Source organism: Rhincodon typus, chromosome 6 (genome assembly GCF_021869965.1).
Source record: "Rhincodon typus isolate 14 chromosome 6, sRhiTyp1.1, whole genome shotgun sequence".
NCBI lineage: Eukaryota > Metazoa > Chordata > Chondrichthyes > Orectolobiformes > Rhincodontidae > Rhincodon > Rhincodon typus.
Genome location: NC_063337.1, coordinates 6,649,531 through 6,671,636, shown reverse-complemented (window position 1 = coordinate 6,671,636; position 22,106 = coordinate 6,649,531). Strand labels below are relative to the sequence as shown.

The 22,106-nt window shown below is 44.8% G+C and overlaps 1 protein-coding gene across 3 annotated transcripts in view; it reads right to left on the bottom strand.

Annotated features, from left to right (window-relative positions):
• Positions 1–22,106, bottom strand: part of myo7aa (myosin VIIAa) — a 232,413-nt gene that overhangs the window by 126,798 nt on the left and 83,509 nt on the right. For all 3 annotated transcript variants that reach the window (XM_048598018.1, XM_048598019.1, XM_048598020.1), the window contains 7 exons: positions 21,810–21,923; positions 18,184–18,337; positions 13,875–13,951; positions 9,829–9,948; positions 6,926–7,068; positions 4,648–4,858; positions 765–900 (listed from right to left, as the gene is read on the bottom strand). In XM_048598018.1, the coding sequence (XP_048453975.1) occupies positions 765–900; positions 4,648–4,858; positions 6,926–7,068; positions 9,829–9,948; positions 13,875–13,951; positions 18,184–18,337; positions 21,810–21,923 (955 nt within the window). The remainder of the gene's footprint in view (positions 1–764; positions 901–4,647; positions 4,859–6,925; positions 7,069–9,828; positions 9,949–13,874; positions 13,952–18,183; positions 18,338–21,809; positions 21,924–22,106) is intronic.

Here is a 22,106-nt window from a genome sequence, read left to right as displayed (position 1 = left end):
GAAAAGAAGTGCCTGGTACTTTTATGGCAACTTTGAAGGAGCATGCAATTACCCAAAGCACCTTACTGTCAGTGAAGTCTCTCTGAAGCGAAGTCACTGTCATAACGTAGGATACGCTAACTAATTAGCACAGGGCAAGCTACCACAAACTAAACAATTGGCCAAATAATTTGCTTGTGACAAAAACAAATTGCAGGAAAAACTCAGCAGGTCAGAGGAAGGGTCACTCAATCTGAAACGTTAAATGATTTCTCTCCAGACGCTGCCAGACCTGCTGACCTTTGCCAGCAATTTTGGTCTTTTGTTTCTGATTTACAACATCTGCAGTTCTTTCCATTTTCATTTAGAATTTGCTTGTGATATTGAGAGGGTGTGGATATTGGCCAGAGCCCTAGGCAGAATATCTCTGTTCATCTTCAATGTAATAATATGGTGTAGTTACACAACAGAGACTGCAGGGATTTAGCTACCAGTATAGACGTTATGGACCAAACAGTCTACAAATCTGTGCTTTTCGATTCTTGCATTGGAATACTATTAGAGAACTACATTTTCTCCTGCTCCAAACATCCTTTTCATCTTCTATTCACAATTTGCAAATAGTTTCTTCTCCCCAACCAAATGTTAAACCAGAGAAGTCAGTGAGATTGAGAGATAACATGCAACACTTAAATGGGCTTAGGAGAGTCTAAACAGCACAGGGCTGAGTGCTTCCAGAGTCCAGTTTCCAACAGTTGGCCATTATATTCAATGCAGAAACCTACCTCTGGTTTCATAGTAAACGACTCCAGCAAAATGGCTGATGCCAAACTGGGTTTCATAGTTGTTCTTTGGAGGGATATAGTAGGTGTTCAGCTTGTGTTGAGAATTCAGCTTGTTCAACATTGTCGTGTCTGTACCCTGTCGGGAGATAGGATTGTAAAAGAATGGAGACTCAAAAGAAACATTACAAAAGGTAAAGATAGCTCAGCACCTGAAAAGATCGTGAGAACTGCCGATGCTGGAGTCAGAGATAATACAGTGTGAAGCTGGAGAAACACAGCAGGCCAGGCAGCAAAGTTGACATTTTGGGTCAGGACCCTTCTTCAGAAATGATTTTGTTGAGTTCGGTTTTTAAACCATGGAGGTCTCCTCCTCAACTTCACCTGGGGTGTGGTAACCCTCACATTAAACCACCAGTGTTTCTCTCTAATGAGGGGGAGCCCTGTGGTCTGGTAAGGCTATGGTGGCTATACTGTTAACTCTAGTACAGCGGCTGCCAACCTTTCGATATCAAGGCGCATTTCAATGAGACAAACAATTCCATTGCATTTTTCTCAGAAATATATAGAAGGCATGGCCAGTAACTTGACAGTTGACACCAAAATTGATAGTGTGGTGGACAGTGAAAGCAGCTAAGATTACAAAGAGATCTTGATCAATTGAGCCAATGGGCTGAGGAGTGGCAGATGCAGTTTAATTTGGATAAATGCAAGGTATTGTATTTTGGTTAAACAAAGGTAGGACTTATACAATGAATGGTAGGGCCCTGGGTAGCATTGTAGAAGAGACACCCAGAGGTTCAGGTACATAATCCTTTGAAGTTTGCATCACATGTAGACAAGGTGGTTACAAAGCATTTAGCACGCTTGCCTTCCTTGCTCAGACCTTTGAGTATAGGAGTTGTCATGTCATGTTGAGATGTACAGGGTGTTGGTGATGCCTCTTCTAGACTACTGTGTCCAGTTCTGGTTGCCCTGGTATAGGAAGGATATTATTAAGCTGGAGAGGGATCAGAAGAGATTTACTGGGCTGTTGCCGAGAACAGAGGGCAAGTTGTGGGGAGAAGCTGCGACTTCTTTCACTGGAGCATAGGAGGTCGAGGGGTGACCTTATTAAAAGTTTACAAAAATCAGGAGGGGCATAGGTAAGGTGAATGGAAGCAATTTTTCCCTAGGGTGGAGGATTTCAAGACGAGGGGCATATTTTGACAACGAGAGGAAAAAAAAAAGATTAAAAAAGGCATGGGGGCAAGTTTTTTTTTCAGCAAATTAAACAGTGGCTCATGTGTGGAATAAGCTTCCAGAGGAAGTGGTGGATGTGGGTAGAGTTACAATGTTTAAAAGACTTTTGGATAAGTGCATGAATAAGGAACGCTGGAGGGTTATGGGCCAAATGCAGGCAGGTGGGACAAGTTTAATCCAATGATTAACAGGGACTGGTTGGACCGAAGGGTCCGTTTCCGTGCTGTATGAATATGATCCTGACTCCAGCTGAATGAATTGCTCAGAAGTGTTACACTTAGTACGATTACAGTCTTACTAGAGAGAGGTTTACGACAACGCAGACAGAATGGAAACACTGATACTTCCACTTTTAATTTAACGATTGATTTTCATTAGCTTTAGGAAGTGTAATTTTGCTTGGCAAAAATATTGTTTAAGATGAAACCAGTGTTTGTTTTACAATGAGACAACAAGGTGCAGGGTTGGATGAACACAGCAGGCCAAGCAGCATCATAGGAGCAGAGAGGCTGACGTTTGGGGCCTAGACCCTTCATCAGAAAAGGGGGAGGGGAAGGGCGTTCTGAAATAAATAGGGAGAGAGGGGGAGGCGGATAGAAGAGGGATAGAGGAGAGGATAGGTGGAGAGGAAACAGACAGGTCGAAGAGGCGGGGATGGAGCCAGTAGAGGTGAGGAGTTAGGGAGGGGATAGGTCAGTCCAGGGAGGACGGACAGGTCAAGGGGGCGGGATGAGGTTGGTCGGTAGGAGATGGAGGTGCAGCTTGGAGGTGGGAGGAGGGGATAGGTGGGAGGAAGAACAGGTTAGGGAGGCGGGGACGAGCTGGACTGGTTTTGGGATGTGGTAGGGGGAGGAGAGATTTTGAAGCTTGGTGAAATCCACATTGATACCATTGGGCTGCAGGGTTCCCAAGTGGTTACATGGAACAATCCCTCTTCCGTACCTACACCGGCCCTAAACCCCACCTCTTCCTCCATTACATTGATGACTGTATCAGCGCCGCCTCGTGCTCCCACGAGGAGCTCGAACAGTTCATCCACTTCACCAAACACCTTCCACCCCAACCTTAAGTTTACCTGGACCATCTCTAATACCTCTCTCCCCTTCCTGGACCTCTGTCTCCATCTTGGGCAACCACCTAGAAACCGATATTCATTTCAAGCCCACCAACTCCCACAGCTACCTAGAATACTCCTCCTCCCACCCACCTTCCTGCAAAAATGCTATCCCCTATTCCCAATTCCTTTGCTTCCGCCGCATCTGCTCCCAGGATGAGGCATTCCACTCCCGTACATCTCAGTTGTCCTCGTTTTTCAAGGACTGCAACTCCCCCCCCCCCACTCAGTGGTCAAGAACGCCCTCAACTGTGTCTCCCACATCTCTCGCAACTCATCCCTTACACCCCGTCCACACAATACGAACCAAAAAAGAATTCCCCTCGTCCTCACGTACCACTCCACCAACCTCCGGATCCAACGCATCATTCTCCGACACTTCCGCCATCTGCAATCCGACCCCACCACCAAAGACATCTTTCCCTCCCCACCCTTATCTGCTTTCCGGTGGGACCACTCTCTCCGTGACTCCCTTGTCCGCTCCACACTCCCCTCCAGCCCCACCACACCTGGCACTTTTCCCTGCAACCCCCCCTGCCCCCCATACCTCCTCCCTCAGCCCCATCCCAGGCCCCAAGAAGACTTTCCACATCAAGCAGATGTTCACCTGCACATCTGCCAATGTGGTATACTGCATCCGCTGTACCCGGTGTGGCTTCCTCTACAATCGGGGAAACCAAGCGGAGGCTCGGGGACCGCTTTGCAGAACACCTACGCTCGGTTCACAATAAACTGCACCTCCCAGTCGCGAACCATTTCAACTCCCCCTCCCATTCCTCAGATGACATGTCCATCCTGGGCCTCCTGCAGTGCCACAACGATGCCACCCGAAGGTTGCAGGAACAGCAACTCATATTCCGCTTGGGAACCCTGCAGCCCAATGGTATCAATGTGGATTTCACAAGCTTCAAAATCTCCCCTCCAAATTGATCCAGTCTCTTCATAGAACCCCTACAGAGTGAAAGCAGACCATTTCACCCATCGAGCCCACATCGCCGCCTGCAAACCCCCCACATAAGAGTATCCTATGGAGAACCACCTCCTAGTCGCTTTAACCCTGCATTTCCCATGGCTAATCCATCCAGTCTGCACATCCCTGGACACAATTGGCCACACTAAAATTGCCCATCCACCTAGCCTGCACATCTTTGGATTTGGGGAGGGAACCAGAACACGGGGAGGGAACCCCACGCAGACACGGAGAACGTGCAAACTTCTCACAGACTGTCGCCCGAGGGTGGAATTGAACTCGGGTCCCCTGGCGCTGTGAGGCAGCAGTGCTAATCACTGAGCCACCGTGCCATCCCCACACAAGTCAGTCCTGCCAACTCAGGAATCAGTCTGGTTATTATGCACTTTGAAGGAGTGGGCCAGTGGCAGAATTGCCCAAAAAAAGTCACAATTGATGGAAGTGATGAATTTAATGAAAACTGACCCGAAGCCAAATGCCTGACAACACTGCCCCACCTCAGTTTCTATCCAGCTAGTTCGATTTACGTAAAATCCAGCACCTTGGGGGAAGATCCATACCTTGGGGAACTTGCTCTCTTCGTCAATGAGGGAAATGATGTTCATGGGCTTCAGTGCTATCATGTCAAGTGCATCCTGGTTATCAGTGAACTCAATGTGTTGCCAGTTGATATTCTCCAGGTTGTATTCCTCTTGCTCCAGCTTGAAGACATGGCGGACGAAAAACTGCTGCAGGTTTTCATTGGCGAAGTTGATACAGAGCTGCTCAAAGCTACAGCAAAGGAGAAGATGATTAAAACACCAAAAAGGGCAGAAGACAATGGGTGTCTATACAGACCCACAAAACAGTGATAAATGTTGGGGAAAGCATTAAAACAGGAAATTAGAGACACAAGAAATCAAGATGGGCAGGTGCCAGTGTTGGACTGGGGAGGACAAAGTCAGACGTCACACGTCAGGTTATAGTCCAACAGGTTTATTTGAAAACAAGTTTTCGGAGTGCTACCCCTTCACCTTGACGACAGCTTGTTATTTCAAATAAACCTGTTGGACTATAACATGGTATTGAGAGACTTCTGACAAGAAATCACAATACAGCTGTAATTATAATTGACTTCAATCTGCATTTTTTAAAAATTCATTCACGGGATATGGGAGTGACTGGCTAGGCCAGCATAAATTGCCTGTCCTTATTTGCCCAGAGGGCAGTTCAGAGTCAACCACATTGCTGTGGGTCTGGAGACACATGTAGGCCAGACCAGGTAAGGATGGCAGTTTCCTTCCTTAAAAGGACATTAGATGGGTTTTTCCTGACAAAAATCGACAATGGAACATGGTCATCCTAGACTCAGATTTTGCTTTTACAAAGTGAATTCCAATTTCACTATCTGCCATGGTGAGATTTGAACTTAGATCCACAGAACATCATCTTGGTCTCTGAATTAACAGGGATAATACCACCAGGCCATTGTTTCGTAGATTAGGAAAACCAAAATCAGTAACAATTCCACAGAAAAAGAATTCCTGGAGTGTGCACAGGATGATTTTCTGGATCAATACTTTGAGCAGCAAACTAGAGAACAGGCCATTGTAGACTGGATATTGTGTAATGGGAAGGGAATAATTAGTAATCTAGTTGTGTAAACCTCTTTGGGGAAGTGTGACTATAATACAACAGAATTCCACATTAAAGTTAGAAAATAAACAATTGATTTTGAGATTAAGGCTCTGAATGGAAATAAAAGGAAACGACAATGATTCAAGGCATGAGCTGACTGATGATTGCAGGAATTTTATTTTTAGAAATAAACATTGATCATGGAAAGAAAGTGAAGTAAATAAAGGAACTACAACAGTTTTCATTCCTGTCTTGTACAAAAGTAAGATGGAAAAGGTGACTCGATCATGGCTAACAAAAGAAATGATTAGTATTAGATCCAAAAAGGAAGGGACGTACAAATTTGTATACCCACAACCTCCTTCCCCCCCACCCAAATGAAAAGCAGATGAGAGGGTTAGGAGCAGTCTAGACGTTAGCACAGCAGGACAAAAGGATTGTTGAAGATGGAGTGTAAAGGTAAGCTGGCAGGAAATGCACAAACTGATTGTAAAAGCTTCTATAGGTAGGTGAAGAGAAAATAGATTAGTGAAGAAAAGTGTAGTGCCCTTGCAGTTAGAGGGTTAGAATGGGAAACAAAATGATTACAGACTGAAACAACTGCTCAGAGGCTGGTATCCCATCACCAAGTCACCTTTTATTTACATATGCACAATACATGGGCTGTGACCAGCCAGTTCAGAGCCAGTCCCTAGACTGAGGAGACCTTCTGAATCTCCTGTTTATATCTGTCAGCCAGGGCTCTCCGATTGGGGCTGTTAATCTGGGCCAATCTGGTCAAATGAGATCACTTGGCCCTGTTTCCAATCACTACACAGAACAAATAAGTAAACACATTTGGTTCGGTTGTCATGAAGGAGGACACAAATAACATTAAGATATTGAGGAATACATGGTTTAGTGACAGTACTTAACTGTAATGAGAAGCCACAAATGCGTTATGGAAATAAAGGAAGGGATTACATAGCAATGGTAAAAAAAGAGTTGGGGGCGCAGATCAGCCTCAGCCTAATTGATTGAGGGAATAGGTTTGAGGGGCTGCATGGCTTCTTTCTGTTCCTAATGCTGGAAACAAACTGCAGTCAATATTTCACATATTACCACCCCATTAACCAAGTCATCAACATCTCATACTTGACACAGTGAAAGAAGCTGCTCCTCAAAGTCAATGCCATGGATGTAGGAACGTACAGGACCAGAACAGACGCTGTTCTGTCTTACCTATTAACGTGGAAGTTTTCAAATCCAAAAATATCCAGCAAGCCGATTGACCGGCGCCACACCTTTGGCTCTCGAGACGGTGGTTTATAAATCGCTGCATTTATCTTCTCCACAATCCACACAAAGAGCCTCCCATAGATACCCTTAACGACGAGAGAGAGGGAGAGGCAAAACACATGGTCCACATCGGATCAAAAAAAAAAGGTGAGATATGGCAATTCTTTGATCTCCGAATGATTCAGAATCTCCCCCCTTCTCCAAAAGAAAAAAAAACAAACAACACAGCTGGAACGAGACACTCAGAATATCACCAACAGGCTGAATACTCTCATCCTCTTGTCCCGAAAGTCAGTGGGCATCCACTCAGAATGCAGAATGAGTGGCCATTTGGCCCATCCTGCCTGCTCCAGCTCTTCAAATGAGTCCCATTACCTTGTGCCAATCTCCTGCTTATACTCTGTACTCTTGTGGAAGGAAATGAAATGAGATTCACAAAAAACAAAGCCTGCAAATGGGCCGTTGGCTAAAGAATTTAAATTCAAGTTGTCTGTCCTGTTCAGTTCCATATGATCCTCAGCAAACTGCCACAAAAAAAGTGAGTAAGTGAGTTCATGTTGGTGCTGGCAAGATAAAAACATCATTCACAACAATCAGGTACTAATGCAGAGGCACTTACACACAGCACATCTAAGGAAAGAACTGACAAATGGGGTTTGAATTCCTAATTCTCCCTCCACCCTCCAATCACCCAGATCATCATCTTCTGTAACAATGTCAGAAAATCCAGAGCAAGGCTACCAGAGCCTGCCGAGTCATCTGCAGGAACTACCACACAGAGCACTTACAATTGATTATTAATTATGGAACAGGACAATAAAAGGACAAAGAGCAGAGTTGGGGAAGAAGAACTGCACTAACAACCACTCTTCAAAAGTAATGGCTCAGAAGCTGAGTTGATGGGCCTTCTTCTGCGCTATAATATTTTGACTGTCTTGCCTATTTTTCTGCTTCAGTATATTCTTTTATTCAAAAGAATCTGAATAACTGTTTTACCTGTAGGCAATGGTGTTTATTACGAGGACATGTTGTGACAGGCATCCCATGTCAATTACTATGAGCAAATAACCATGCAGTTGGGCTACAGGGACATTGTTGATAATATTCTGAGATCCAACAAACAAAACAATGCTGGTTTCTGTTCAACGAAAACAGAAACTAATATCAGGAAAATTATTATTTTATATATTAATTCAAGTGAAAGTCTGGAAGTAGTCCAAACTATAGTATGGTCACAAACGAAGAAGTCTTCAAAGAATTTAGGTAAAACATTAAAAAAAACTAAAGTTACAAAATTAAACTCTTGCTATCATCCCTTCTATAACACAAGGAGTTAGATACTGCTCCTAGAGCTAAAGGGATCAAAGTGTATGGGGATAAATTGGGAACAGGGGATTGAGCTGGATGATCAGCCATGTTTATTTGAATAGCAGAACAGGCTCAAAGGGCTGAATGGCCTCCTGTTCCTGATGCTGCTCCAATTCTCTTGTTTCTGTGTTTATCTATAAACTAAACTATCTTACCCCCTCTGTTCCACTGGGTCCCACTTATCTCAAATATTTCAGCTAAAACAAAACCAAATTAAAGGGAGTTAGGTTGGACCATTTATTCAGTGTTTCATTCCATTAATAGAAATCCAAAGCAAAAACAAAAAAAATCTGCTAGAAACACTCAGCAGGTCAGGCAGCTGTGGAGAGAATAAAAATATTTCAGATGTGACTTTTTACAAAGCAAGACTCTGATACCACTGAACATTCACTCCCTCCAGCACCGACACTCTGCAGCAGGGTGTACTACAGTAACACTCCTACTCCTTAAACAGCACCTTCCAAACACTCAACCACTTCCACCTAGAAGAACGGAGGGCAGCAGATACATGGAATACCACCAGCTTCAAGTTCCCCTTTAAGCCACTCACCATCCTGACTTGGAAATATATTGTTGTTCCTTCAGTGTCACTGGGTCAAAATAATGAGATTTGCTCCCTAATAGTATTTTCACTAGACTTTGAGTTCAGAGACCCAAGCAATGTCCTGGGGGTCCAGAACAGTGGTGTTTGACATGGTCCGAGTGCTTCCCTACATGCCAGCTCACAACATGTGCCACATAACCGTGTTCTTGATGAAACAGATGTCTTGAAGTTTACTTACACTGTTTACCCTGAAAGTTCTCAGACCTAGGTACAGTATAGGTTCTGTGCTAAGAGATTATGACTGTTACAGATACCTGGTTGACTGAACACACTAGTGACTATTGCACTGAATGGGGAGTAACTGAAAGTGAGGGCCTTTAAAGGTCCTATGTCAAGATGTCATGCAACTGTCTTCGAGGTCCACTGCCTGTCTAGTTTGGAATCTACACAAGAAAGGCTCCAGCAATTGAACCCGTTGCTGTCTGAGGCTAAAACCATGGAAGAGATTTGATACTGCAAGTGTGAAATCAGAATTTCACAGGACAGGAAGCCATTCAATCCATCATGTCTGTGCCAGCTCCCAAAAAGAGCTACCCAGCTAGTCCCCATCTCTGTGGCCCTCTCAATCCATCACTTTTAAATATATCCAGCTTTTTTTTTTTTTTTTTGAGATCTTCTATAGAATCCACCTTCGCCAATCTCTCCAGGCAGCACATTCCAAATCCTAACAATTTTGAATAAAGAAATTTCTCACCACCTCACTCCTAGCACTCTCTTGGACAATCTTCATGAAGAGATTAAATATCAAGCATCTGCCAACTTGTTGCATCACGAGATGCTGTTAAATGCTTTGTCATTCCAAATTGTCCCTCATTCTCAGAGGGAAAGACATTCTCTCCCTCTGGTTCAAGTTCATGCAGCAAGTAAATCTCACCTTCACAAAAGCATCTCGGACATCTAGCGCTTGGTCCACATTAAGAGGGGTGGACACTGTTTCCCCTCGTGTTATAATGGTACGGCTGGTGAGGCAGTTCTGCAGGTCCAAACAGTCAACCTGCAGGAAAGAGGCACGAGGCTAGTTAACACATTACAAACATCCACTGAAGTCATCATTTGTTTAAATGTTCCCAGGATAAGATAGGCAAGTGCCTGTCCCACAGCAAGATACCGAGTACATAGGAGTTCTGAAGATCGAGAGGGGATTGAATCGAGGCATTCAAAAGATTTTAAAATGGGATCGACAGGGTAAACCAAGAGATTTTTCTGACAAGGAGAAACATCCAAAACATGGGCAGGGGCTGGAGCTGCAGGGAATTTTTTTTTTTTTAAAAAACTCAAATAGCAAGGGCCTTCAGAATTCTCTACCCCATAGGATTGTGAATGCTTCAGCCTTGAATACATTTCATAGAAAATCAGATTCGCTACAGTGTGGAAGTGTGCTGTTGGCCCATTGAGTCCACAATAACCCTCTGAAGAGCATACCAGCCAGACCCTTGCGCCTATCCAATTCGTGTAACCTTGCATTTCCCCTAACCCACCTAGCCTGCACATCCCTGGATATGATGGGTTAGTTCCTGTGGTCAATCCACCTAACCTGCACATTTTTAGACTGTGGGAGGAAACTGGAGCACCTGGAAGAAACCCACGCAGACACAAGTAAATGTGCAACCTCCACACAGACAGTTGCCCAAGGGCCCCTGGCTCAGTGGTTAGCACTGCTGCCTCACAAAGATAGATAGCGGTTTGATCTCTCAGGGAATTGAGGGATGGAGGAATGGACAGGAAAGTGGACTTGAAGCCTAAGTATTGAATGGAGGAGCATGCTCAATAGGCCAAACAGTCTAAACTTGCCGTCTTGTGTTCTTGTTGATCTTAGTGGAAATGAGATCTCATTCATTTAAAACAACGTCCAAGAGACAAAGGAAAGTGCAGTCATACTTTTCAAATGGGAAAAAGGATAGATGATAAATAATAAATACACAATCTTCAAATCATTGCTCTGTGGGTCACACAATCATCTCAGAAACAGAAGGGCTTAGGGCTAGAGTCCCATTCCACAGACTCGAGCCAAACATCTGGACATTCTTACAGCACAGTACTGAAGGAGTGCTATGCTGTCAGATGAGTAATGGTTTGGAAGAGACATTAAATAGAGGGCCACTCCCTCAGATGAATGCAAGAGATTCCCAGGGACAATTCAAAACAAGAACTCTCGCTCTGCAGTTTCCTGGCCAATATCGATGCCTCAAATCAGTAAAAATATTTCTTGCTCATTCTCACATTGGGATCTTGCTGTGCACAAATAAAAAGCTACACTTCTGAAAGGGAGGGGGGAAAAATAACCACTTGGATTTTAAAAAAAAAAACTCCTTTCAAAACCTTCGAACATCCCAAAACACTTGACTGACTCTCAATTATCTTTGAAACGCAGTCATGATTGTTATATGGTAAAAGTAATGGCTAATTTGCCCACAGTAAGCTCCCAATGTGGGTTTGTCCAGATAATCCATTTTTAATGATGTCAATTGAGCCTGGGAATAGCCAGACTTGAAAAATAACTATGGAGGACAAAGAAAACTACACCATTTAGTGGTTTTGTCAGGTTGTTTTAGTAAATTAAATAGGAATTGATATGAAAACAAAAAAATTGTCAGAAATGGTGCAAACTGGGGACTGAGCATTTGAAAATAATTTGGGAGATTAGGAAGGAAAATTAGATGGTCTTCGTTGCAAGATTTGAGCACATGAGCAAGATTTTACTAAAGCTGTACAGGGCCTTGCTGAGACCACACCTGGAGCAGTGTGTGAATGGAGGGAGGGTGTGTGGTATTCTCACTGATTCAACAGTCTAGAGACCCACAGTGTTCTGGGGACCTGGTTTCAAATCCTGTCATGGCAGATGGTGGAATTTGAATTCAATAAATATCTGGAGTCTAATAATGACCATGAATGCATTTCCAATTGGTTAGAAAAACCCATCTGGTTTATTAATGCCCTTTAGGGAAGGAAATCTGCCATCTTTACCTGGTCTGGTCTACATGCGACTTCAGACCCACAGCAATGTGGTTGACTCTGAACTGCCCTCTGGGTAGTAAGGACACCCACATCCTGAGAAGGAATTTTTTTAAAAAAAGTTGACGTCCTTAAAGGTATTCTCGTGATAGCGAGGTGCAGCAAAGGCATGAACCCGGTAAACCTAGGATGGTAGGTGTGCCAAATGGAGAGAGAGAGCCAATGGGTCTGGATTGACTGAAGTTTCGTAGAATGACCAGGATCTCACCTAAAACGAATAAAATTTCAACAGGACCAATATGGCAGACTGGATATGTCCTCTGCCTGGGTTTATCTAGAGCAAGAGGGTTCTCAGGATACAGGGTGGACCATATTGGAATGGGATGAAAAGAAATCACTTCACTCAGTTTTCTAACACGCAAGGCAGTGGAGGCCAAGTTACTGAATATGCTTAAGAAAGGGGTTGATTTCAACACACTAAAAAGGTGTCAAGGGTATGGGGGAGTATGGCATGGAGACAGGGGATAAGCCATGATCAAGTTAAATGGCTGAATAGGCTCAAATGGACTGAAAAGCCTACTCCTGCTCCTTGGATTCTATGGACTCCTCCTGAATCAATGTTATTAGAAGAAGCTCGAATCAAGGAGCATGGTGTGACTGGAGGTGCTATTAGGACAAAGTGAATTTTGAATCAGTGTTGAAGAAAACAAGCTGAAAATACAAAAACAAATTTGCTGGAAAAGCTCAGCAGGTCTGGCAGCATCTGTGGAGGAGAAAACAGAGTTAACATTTCGGGTCCGGTGACCCTTCCTCAGAACTGATGGTGGTTGGGAAAAATGTCAGTTTATATGCAGAAAATAGGGAGGTGCGTGGGGTAGGGAGTAAACGATAGGATAGAGCCCAAAGAGAGAGAAAGACAGTTGGACAGACAAAGGAGTTGCTAACGATCAGGCTGGGAGGGTGAATAGTTGTTAATGGGGACTGTTAGTGACTAACAACAGGGGGTGTGTAATGGCAGGCTATGTGGTAACAAGGCCTGGTGTGTGGGGTGGGGGGGGGCGCTGGGACATGGGAGAGTTTAGGCCCTAAAATTATCGAACTCAATAACAGAGTCCGGAGGGCTGTAGGATCCCCAAGTGGAAAATGAGGCGTTGTTCCTCCAGTTTTGCTTGCTGCAGTGTTCCAGCGAAGCCCAACGCAGAGACAGATGTTGGCCAGGGAGCAGGGTGGTGCATTGAAGTGGCAGGCAACAGGTAGTTCAGGGTCTTTTTTGCGAGCAGAACGTAGATGTTCTGCAAAGCGATCGCCAAGTCTAAGCTTAGTTTCCCCAATGTAGAGGAGACCACATTGTGAGCAGCGAATGCAGTAGACTAGATTCTTGGAAGTTCAGGTGAAGTGTTGCTTCACCTGGAAGGTATGTTTGGGCCCTTGGATACTAGGGAGGGAGGAGGTAAATGGGCAGGTGCCACCTACAGGGGAAGGTGCCGTAGGGCTGTGGGGAGGTGTAGGGGGTGGAGGAAGTGTGGACCAGGGTGCCTGCGGAAGGCAGACAAGGGAGGGGAGGGGAATGTGTCTGGTGGTGGCATCTTGCTGGAGGTGGCGGAAATGGCGTCTGATGATCAATATCACTTGTATTTTCAATTTAACACAGTGTGGAGCTGGAAATACATTTCTGAAGGGTCCCGACCCAAAACATCAGCTTTCCTGTTCCTCTGATGCTGCCTGGCCTGCTGAGTTCCTCCAGCTCCACACTGTTTAAAAACTCAAAATACAAGTGGTTTTGGACACAGATCACTTGCGTTTACTACTTCCCTCCCCAGCATTTCACAGTGGTTCGAACAATTTTTCTACAGAGCATGCTGATGTTATCAAATGGAGCCAGAGAATGTTTTCTATTAGAGAGCTGTATTGTTTTTGAATAGACATAGACAAAATGACATTGAGGTAAAGTTAAAAAAACATATTCACCTCGAGGAGAGTAGCAGCAGACATCAGGTGTGGGGAGTAGACAACCTCACACGAATCCAAATTGTCATACATGCGAGCTGAAGGATCAGCAGGATAAACAAAAAGTAAATTATCTCAATTGCAATTTGAATAAACATCTAATTTCCTTGCTTGTTATACCAGGAGGCTAAACACAAGGATCCCAGCTGCGCTACAATTACAAGATGCTGAACCATACTGCCAGTAATATGCATAATACACGTAGGTGCATCTAGTGACAACAGAACTTTCAAGCAGGCAGTTAAAACTTATTTATTTATGGATATGGGTGGTTGGTGGCTGGCCAGCCTGTAGGACCCACTCCCAGCTGTCCTTGAGATGGTGGTGAACAGCCTTCCTGAACCCCTGCAATCCACCTGCTGTCGGTAGACGCACAATTCCCTTAGGGAGGGAATTCCAGGATTCTCACCCAGCGACACTGATGGAACTATGATTGGTTTCCAAATCAGGCCGAGTGTGGCTTGGAGGGGAAACTTATGAGGAGCTGGTGTTTCCATATATTTGCTGCCCTTTGAAGTGGTCGTGGGTTTGGAAGGTGCTGTCTGAGGATCTCTGGTGAATTCCTGCAGTGCATCTTGTAGACAGTACACGCTGCAGCTACTGAGTGTCGGTGGTGGAGGAAGTGGATGTTTTGTGGATGTGGTGACAATCAAGTGGGCTGCTTTGTCCTGGATGGTGTCAAGCTTCTTGAGTGTTGTTGGGGCTGCACTCATCCAGGCAAGTGGGGAGTATTCCATCACACTCCTGACTTGTGCCTTGTAGATGGTGGGACAGGCTTTGGGGAGCATAAAGACCAAATGTTTTGATTTTTATTTTGGATTGTGGACAAAAGTGGCAATAGGACTGCTACAAACCAAGGACGGTGGAAGGATTTGCTGCACTTTTTACTAACAAGTACCTGAACTCATTGAAAGTTGCATTTGTATTGCTGCTTTGTTCATGCGGTGGGACAAGATATTTGACAGTGAGTGTACAGACAGCTTAATCCAGAAACAGACTACAAATTGTACCAGAGATAACAAGGTGTAGAGCTGAATAAACACAGCAGGCCAAGCAGCAGGAAAGCTGATGTTTCCGGCCTAGACCCTTGTTCAGAAATTTTGATTTCTGAAGAGGGGTCTAGGCCTGAATCGTCAGCCTTCCTGCTCGGCCTGCAGTGTTCATCCAGCTCTACACCTTGTTATCTCAGATTCTCCAGCATCTACAGTTCCTAATATCTCTGAAACAAATTGGACCAGTTGTCCAGACAAGAAACCAGCAACATCACAACAATGGTGTCTGGTCCTGGGCAGGAGGACAGTGACAGAGAGCAACCAAGAGGCAAAAGGTCTCCAAACTGTAAGAGACATCATCTCTCTTTCTACTTCTTTAGTGAAGGAATCAATACCTGAAAGATAGCTAATCTCCACCATCTGCAAAAACCTGTTGCTTCTGACCTGTGACTGAGAAATGAACAGTTCACCTGCTAACTGTTCTGTCTTCAGCAGAGCACTTGAATACAAAGATCAAAGATCAGAGATCCAAAACAAAAAGGAGTTGGAAGAAGCAAAAGGGACATTCATTGAATCCTGTGGAGTGGTACTATCAAACTGTATTCATTTAATTTTCTTTTCTTCCCCACTATTTGTAAGGAGTGTCATCAAACAGAGGGACCTGTGGTGCAGGTGGGGAAGTGACATTACACGTAGGCAGGGTGGGGAGGCGGCATTTGGCACACTTGCCTTCAACGGTCAGAGCATTGAAGACAGGAAATTGGATGTCATGTAACATCTGCACAAGACATTGGTGAGGCCACATTTGGAATACTGTGTGCGATTCTGGTCGTCCTGCTATACGAAGGACATTATTAAAAAGGAAAGGGTGCAAAAAAGATTTACATGGATGTTACCAAGATTGTAGGCTTGGAGTTATAAAGGAGAGGATGGGAGTTTTTCACCCCTTAGGAGACTGAGCAGTGACGTTATAGAGGTTTATAAAATCATGGTCAGAAGTTAGACGACACCAGGTTACAGTCCAACAGGTTTATTTGAAATCACAAGCTTTCAAAGCACAGCCCCTTCATCAGTTGAAGGAAGAGAGAAGCACACGGGCACGGATTTAATGGCAGAGAGATCAAAGGATCATACAACTGGTGTGTCGGCACGCTGAATAATAGGTCTCTGCAGGTGATCAAGAGTTCCCCAACTGGGAGGGAACATCCCTGTGTGGCGACTTGTTACATGGTGTCCATTCATGTCACTGTCTGCATGGTCTCATCAATATACCATGCCTCTGGGCATCCTTACCTGCAGTGTATGAGATAGACAACACTGCCCAACTCACATGAGTATCTGCTGTATACATGGTGGGTGGTGTTCCCATGTTTGATGGTAGTGTCCATGTCGATGATCAGACAGGCCTTGCAGAGGCTGCCGTGACAGGGTTGTATAGTGTTGTGGTCAGTGTTCTCTTGAAGGCTGGATAGGTTGCTGCGAAAAATGGTCTAAGGTTTAGTGGTTGATTGAAGGTGAGACCATGCAGATGCTATGGCAATGGATGAATGGACACCACGTAACAAATAGCCACACAGGGATGTTCCCTCCCAGTTGGGGAACTCTTGATCACCTGCATAGACCTATTATTTAGCGTGCCGACACACCAGTTGTATGATCCTTTGATCTGTCTGCCATTAAATCTGTGCCTGCTTCTCTTTTACTTCACCTGATGAAGGGGCAGCGCTCCAAAAGCTTTTGTGATTTCAAATAAACCTGTTGGGCTATAACCTGGTGTCGTGTAACTTCTGACCTTGTACGGCCCAGTCCAACACCTCCATGTTATAAAAATCATGTGGGTGCATAGAAAGGTGAAAAGCCAAGGTCTTTCTCCCCCCCAGGGTAGAGGAGTCCAGAACGAGAGGACATAGATTTAAAGGTTGGAGGGGTAAAATTTAAAGGGGACCTGAGAGGGAACTTTTTCCACGCAGAGGGTGGCACGTGTACAGAACAAGTTGACAGAGGCAAGTACAGTTACAGCATTTAAAAGGCATCTGGACGGGTACACGAATAGGAAGGGTTTAGAGGGATGTGCACCAAATGCAGGCAAATGGGATTAGTTCCATTGAGGAAACCTGATTGGAATGGACCAGTTGGACCAAAGGGTCCGTTTCCAACATTACAACACCGAGTACACATCGAAAGCATGTCATTGGCTGCAAACTACTTTGGAAAGTCTAAAGGCTGGGGATTGTAGGAAAGCAAGTCTCTCTTTCCAACTGATAGTAGGAACTGCAGATGCTGGAGAATCTGAGATAACAAGGTGTAGAGCTGGATGAACACAGCAGGCCAAGCAGCAGAGGAGCAGGAAAGCTGACGTTTCCAGCCTAGACCCTTCTTCAGAAATGGGGGAGGGGAAGGGGGTTCTGAAATAAATAGGAAGAGAGGGGGAGGCGGATAGAAGAGAAGGTAGGTGGAGAGGAAACAGACAGGTCAAAAAGAGGTGGGGATGGAGACAGTAAAGGAGTGTGTAGGTGGGGAGTTAGGGAGGGGATAGGTCAGTCCAGGGAGGACGGACAGGTCAGAGGGGCAGGATGAGGCTAGTAAGTAGGAGATGGGGGTGGGGCTGGAGGTGGGAGGAGGGGATAGGTGGGAGGAAGGACAGGTTTGGGAGGCAGGGATGAGCTGGGCTGGTTTTGGGATGTGGTTGGGGGAGGGGAGATTGAAGCTTGTGAAGTCCACATTGATACCATTGGGCTGCAGGGTTCCCAAGCGGAATAGGAGGTGCTGTTCCTGCAATCTTTGCGTGGCATCGTTGTGGCACTGCAGGAGGCCTAGGATGGACATGTCGTCTGAGGAATGGGAGGGGGAGTTGAAATGGTTCGCGACTGGGAAGTGCAGTTGTTTAGTGCGAACCGAGCATAGGTGTTCCGCAAAGCGGTCCCCAAGCCTCTTTCCAACTGTTTGCCAAATGATAATGTTGGCAACAACAGCACAATCCATAAATGGTCTCAGGGACAAATAGCCAGTTTGACAGCCTCAGTGCGCTGCTTGAAAGAACAACGTTGACCAGAAACACAGCACAATTCTGTGCTCTTTCAAAAAGCCTCGGGGATCCTCGACATTACATGAACTGTCTGTCACTGCCTTTATTTGGCACTGGTTCAAAAAGATAACACTTCCATCAATAACCTCAAGGAGGTAATGCAGCAACTAGTCACTTTAGGTAAAAAGCACGCCCATCACTCATCTGAATTCCCAGTTTTCCTTCAACTTCAAAAACAGATCTACAGATTTACGTTCATAAGCCAGGTTGCCCATGTGCAGAATTGCAGCCATCAGTTTGGAGATCTCCCAGTTCTCTGTGTCAGTGAACATGAGAACCTTCATGGCAGAGCGAATGTTGGCGTACTCTTTATTATCATCACGGCCATCACAGAAGGTGCACTGCCCCTGAAACACACAATGCAATACAGTATCAGCCATACGTAGGCAGTGGGTGTGGAGCTACATGGAGTGTGGTCAACATGAGGGGTCCTTGTGCCTTAATGCACAAGAGGAACACTTCACCCAGTCTAGAGGAAATCTAGAATTGGTCTCCGAGAAAGACATCAAATATCTGTTGAGTGAATCAGAAAAGAATATATATATATTCAAACTGTTCAGTGGAGGTTATTACACACCTCTGAAGCAGGGTGGGGCTTGAGCCCAGGCCTCCTGGTCTGGGGTAGGGACACTACCTGTGACCAGCAGTGTTCCACAGGGACCAGTTCTGGGTCCTCTTTTGTCTGTCATTTATATAAATGATTTGGAGGATAATGTTGAAGGCAATGGTTAGTAAATTTGCTGACAACACCAAAATTGGTGGGATAGAATACCTTCTTCACTGTCTACTAAGATTAGAGAGGGATCTTGATCAAATGGGTCAATGGGCTGAAACATGGCAGATGGAGTTCAGTCTGGATAAGTACGAGGTATTGCATTTTGGTACAAACATGAGTAGGGCTTGTACGATTAATGGTAGATCCTTGGGTAGTGTTGTAGAACAGAGACCTGATGTTCAGGTATATAATCCTTTGAAAACCGAAAGAACTACAGATGCTGTAAATCAGGAACACAAACAGAAGTTGCTGGAAAAGCTCAGCAGGTCTGGCAGCATCTGTTTTAAAAAAAAAGTGATGTTGTTTCAGGTGCAGTGACCCTTCCTCAGAACAAAACGCTAGCTCTGATTTTCTCTTCAGAGATGCTGCCAGACCTGCTGACATGTGGCACATACAGACAGGGGGGTTTAAAAAGGCGTTCGGCACACTTGCCTCCATTGCTCAGTCCTTTGAGTACAGGAGTTGGGATGTCATGTTGAGGTTGTACAGGACATTGGTGAGGCCTCTTCTGGAATACTATGTCCAGTTCTGGTCGCACAGTTAGAGGAAGGATGCTAGCAAGCTGGAGGCGAGGTTCAGAAGGGATAGAGCAGGATGTTGCCAGGAATGGAGGGTTTGAGTTATAAGGAGAGGCTGGGACTTCTTTCACTGGAGTGCAGGTGGTTGAGAGGCGATCCGATAGAAATTTATAAAATAATGAGGTATACAGTTAACAGTAGTTGCCTTTTCTCTAGAATGGGTGACTTCAAGACTGGGGGCACATTTTTAAAAAGGGAGAGAGGAGAGAGATTTAAAAAAAAAAAAAAAACCATGAGATTTCCTTTCCCCCCCACACAAAGGGTGGTTTGCGTGTGGAATGAACTTCCTGAGGAAGTGGTGGACACAGGTACAATTAATGTTTAAAAGACAAGTACATGAATGGGAAGAGTTGAGGGATATGGGCCAGGAGCAGGCAGGCGGGATTAGTTTAGTCTGGAATTATGTTCTGCATGGACTGGTTGGACTAAAAAGGGGCCGTTTCTGTGCTGTATGACTGTACCACTGACTATCATGGTGCCACAAGGAGGACTTTCAGGAAAAAGAGAGTGATAAAAAAAATGAAAGGTAAAGACCAGAGTGATCCAATTGAATACTAGAATAGTTTGGTGGGCTGTAAAATCTCCCAAGATCTCCAAAGTGGGTTGATGTTATAACCGCCACACAGGGTAGGTTTGTAATTTTAACATTGCCCCTTCAAATGAAGGTTCAACGGTGGGACACATTCTGATAGTGTAGGGTTCTCCAGAAATGGCAGGAGTGGTGGGGTGGGGCCATCTGGACGACCACACCATCTCCTGGCAGCCTGTTGGAACATCGGAAGGGTGAGGAAATAGCCGAGAGTGTGATCTCATGATCGAATATGCAAACATTCAACCATGCAGGTTAAGAGCAGGAGCAGGCCTTTTGACTCCTCGCTCCTTCCCGGCCATTCAATAAGATCACAACTGATCACATTGTGGTCACAACTGTTTTGCTGATTCCACCCAATATGCTTTGACTTTAGTCAAGAATCTCATCTCCGTCTTAAAACACATTCAACGACACAGCCACTACAAACACACTGGGTAAGAAATTTCCCCATACTGACAACCCTCGGGAGGAAAGATTTCCTCATCTTCATCTGAAATGGGATATCCCTTGTTTCTAAAACCATCTCCTCTAGCTTGGACACCCAAGAATTGTTTTTGTTGAAACGCTCAGCACATCTGGCAGCATCTGTGGAGAGAAATCAGGGATAATGTTTTGGTCCAGTGACCCCTCCTCAGAGCCTTCCTCGAGCTCAGTCCTCTCCTGCATGTGGAAACATCCTTTTGACATCCATCCTTGCCAAGTCCCTTCAAAATCTTACATGTTACAATAAAGATCAACTCGCCTTTTTCTAAACGCCAGTGGATGTAGGCCTGGCCTAAATAGCCTTTCCTTATAAAGGTAACCCCCACTCCAGAGACCCAAGCACAAAGCTCTTTGCTGTATCTCCAGTGCAGTACAAAGGGAATATTTTGTTGGAGGAGGCATATTTCAAATATAACATTAGATTTATCTACTGTCTCAGCTTTTCAATAAATTCTTGTGCAAAATGTGGACATTGCTGGCAAGGCCAGCATTTGTTGCCCATTCCTAACCACCCCTTGAACTCAAAGGCTACATTTCAGAGGGCATTGCTGTGGGTCTGGAGTCACATGTAGGTCAGACTGGAAAAAAGGACCAGAGATTCCCTTCCCTAAAGAGCTTTAGAGAACCAGACTGGTCATTTTTTTTAAAAAAACAAAGTGTTACATGGTCACCATTAGACTAACTTTAAATTCCAGACATTTTTTATGCCGTTCAAATTGCACCATCTGTCTTGGTGTAATTCGAGGCCATGCCCAGAATGTGGGCTACCAGTCTAGTGTCATTTTTCCACTCAAATTGCTGGAAAAGCTCAGCAGGTCTGGCAGCATCTGTGGAGAGAAACCAGAGTTAATGTTTCGGGTCGAGGGACCCTTCCTACTGTGCCGTGGCCTCATCTAGAGCCAAAAAGAGGAAAAAAGGTTCTGTAAGGCACTATTGCAAACAACAGATCCTGCCTTAAATTTTAATCTCCCAATCAGTTAGTACAGATTATCTGGTCATTACCAAGTTGCCGCTTGTGTGATCCTGCTGTGTGTGCAAACTTTACCTGCATTTCCTGAATGACAGTGACTATACTTCATGAGCTGCCAATTGAACATAGAACAGTACAGGCCCTTCGGCCCACGATGTTGTGCCGACCTATTATCCTATTGAGATCCCTGCATACCCTACATTTCACTATCCTCCATGTGCCTATCCAGGAGGCGCTTAAAAGTCTCTAAAGTATCTGACTGAACTGGGACATGTTCACATTGTCATAAATGCAGTTTTTCCCTTGCAAATCTATAAGACTGCCTTTAAATCACTCATTGCTACCCATTTAGGATCAATACATTGAATGTGCCTCAAAAATCAATCAGCAATCCCCCACCCCGACTCCATTCAGGTCTCACCATTGTTAAGTAGGTGTAATCCGTAGCTCTGCTCAGACCCAGTACCTTCTTCTGGTCCATGCTCATTCCCATCAACATACAATAAAAGATGTGATAGTTCCTCTCCCCATCAGCCTATAGAGAAAGTGGAACAAATGGAAACAAAGTTAAAAACAAAACAAAAAACATATGAGGACAGCAAATTAAACTGAACTGGTTGGCCAACTACTGGAATGTTTAATAGGGTCCAAATGCTTAAACAAAAGCTATTAATTAACTGAGAGAGATAGTAGGAACTGCAGATGCTGGAGAATCCGA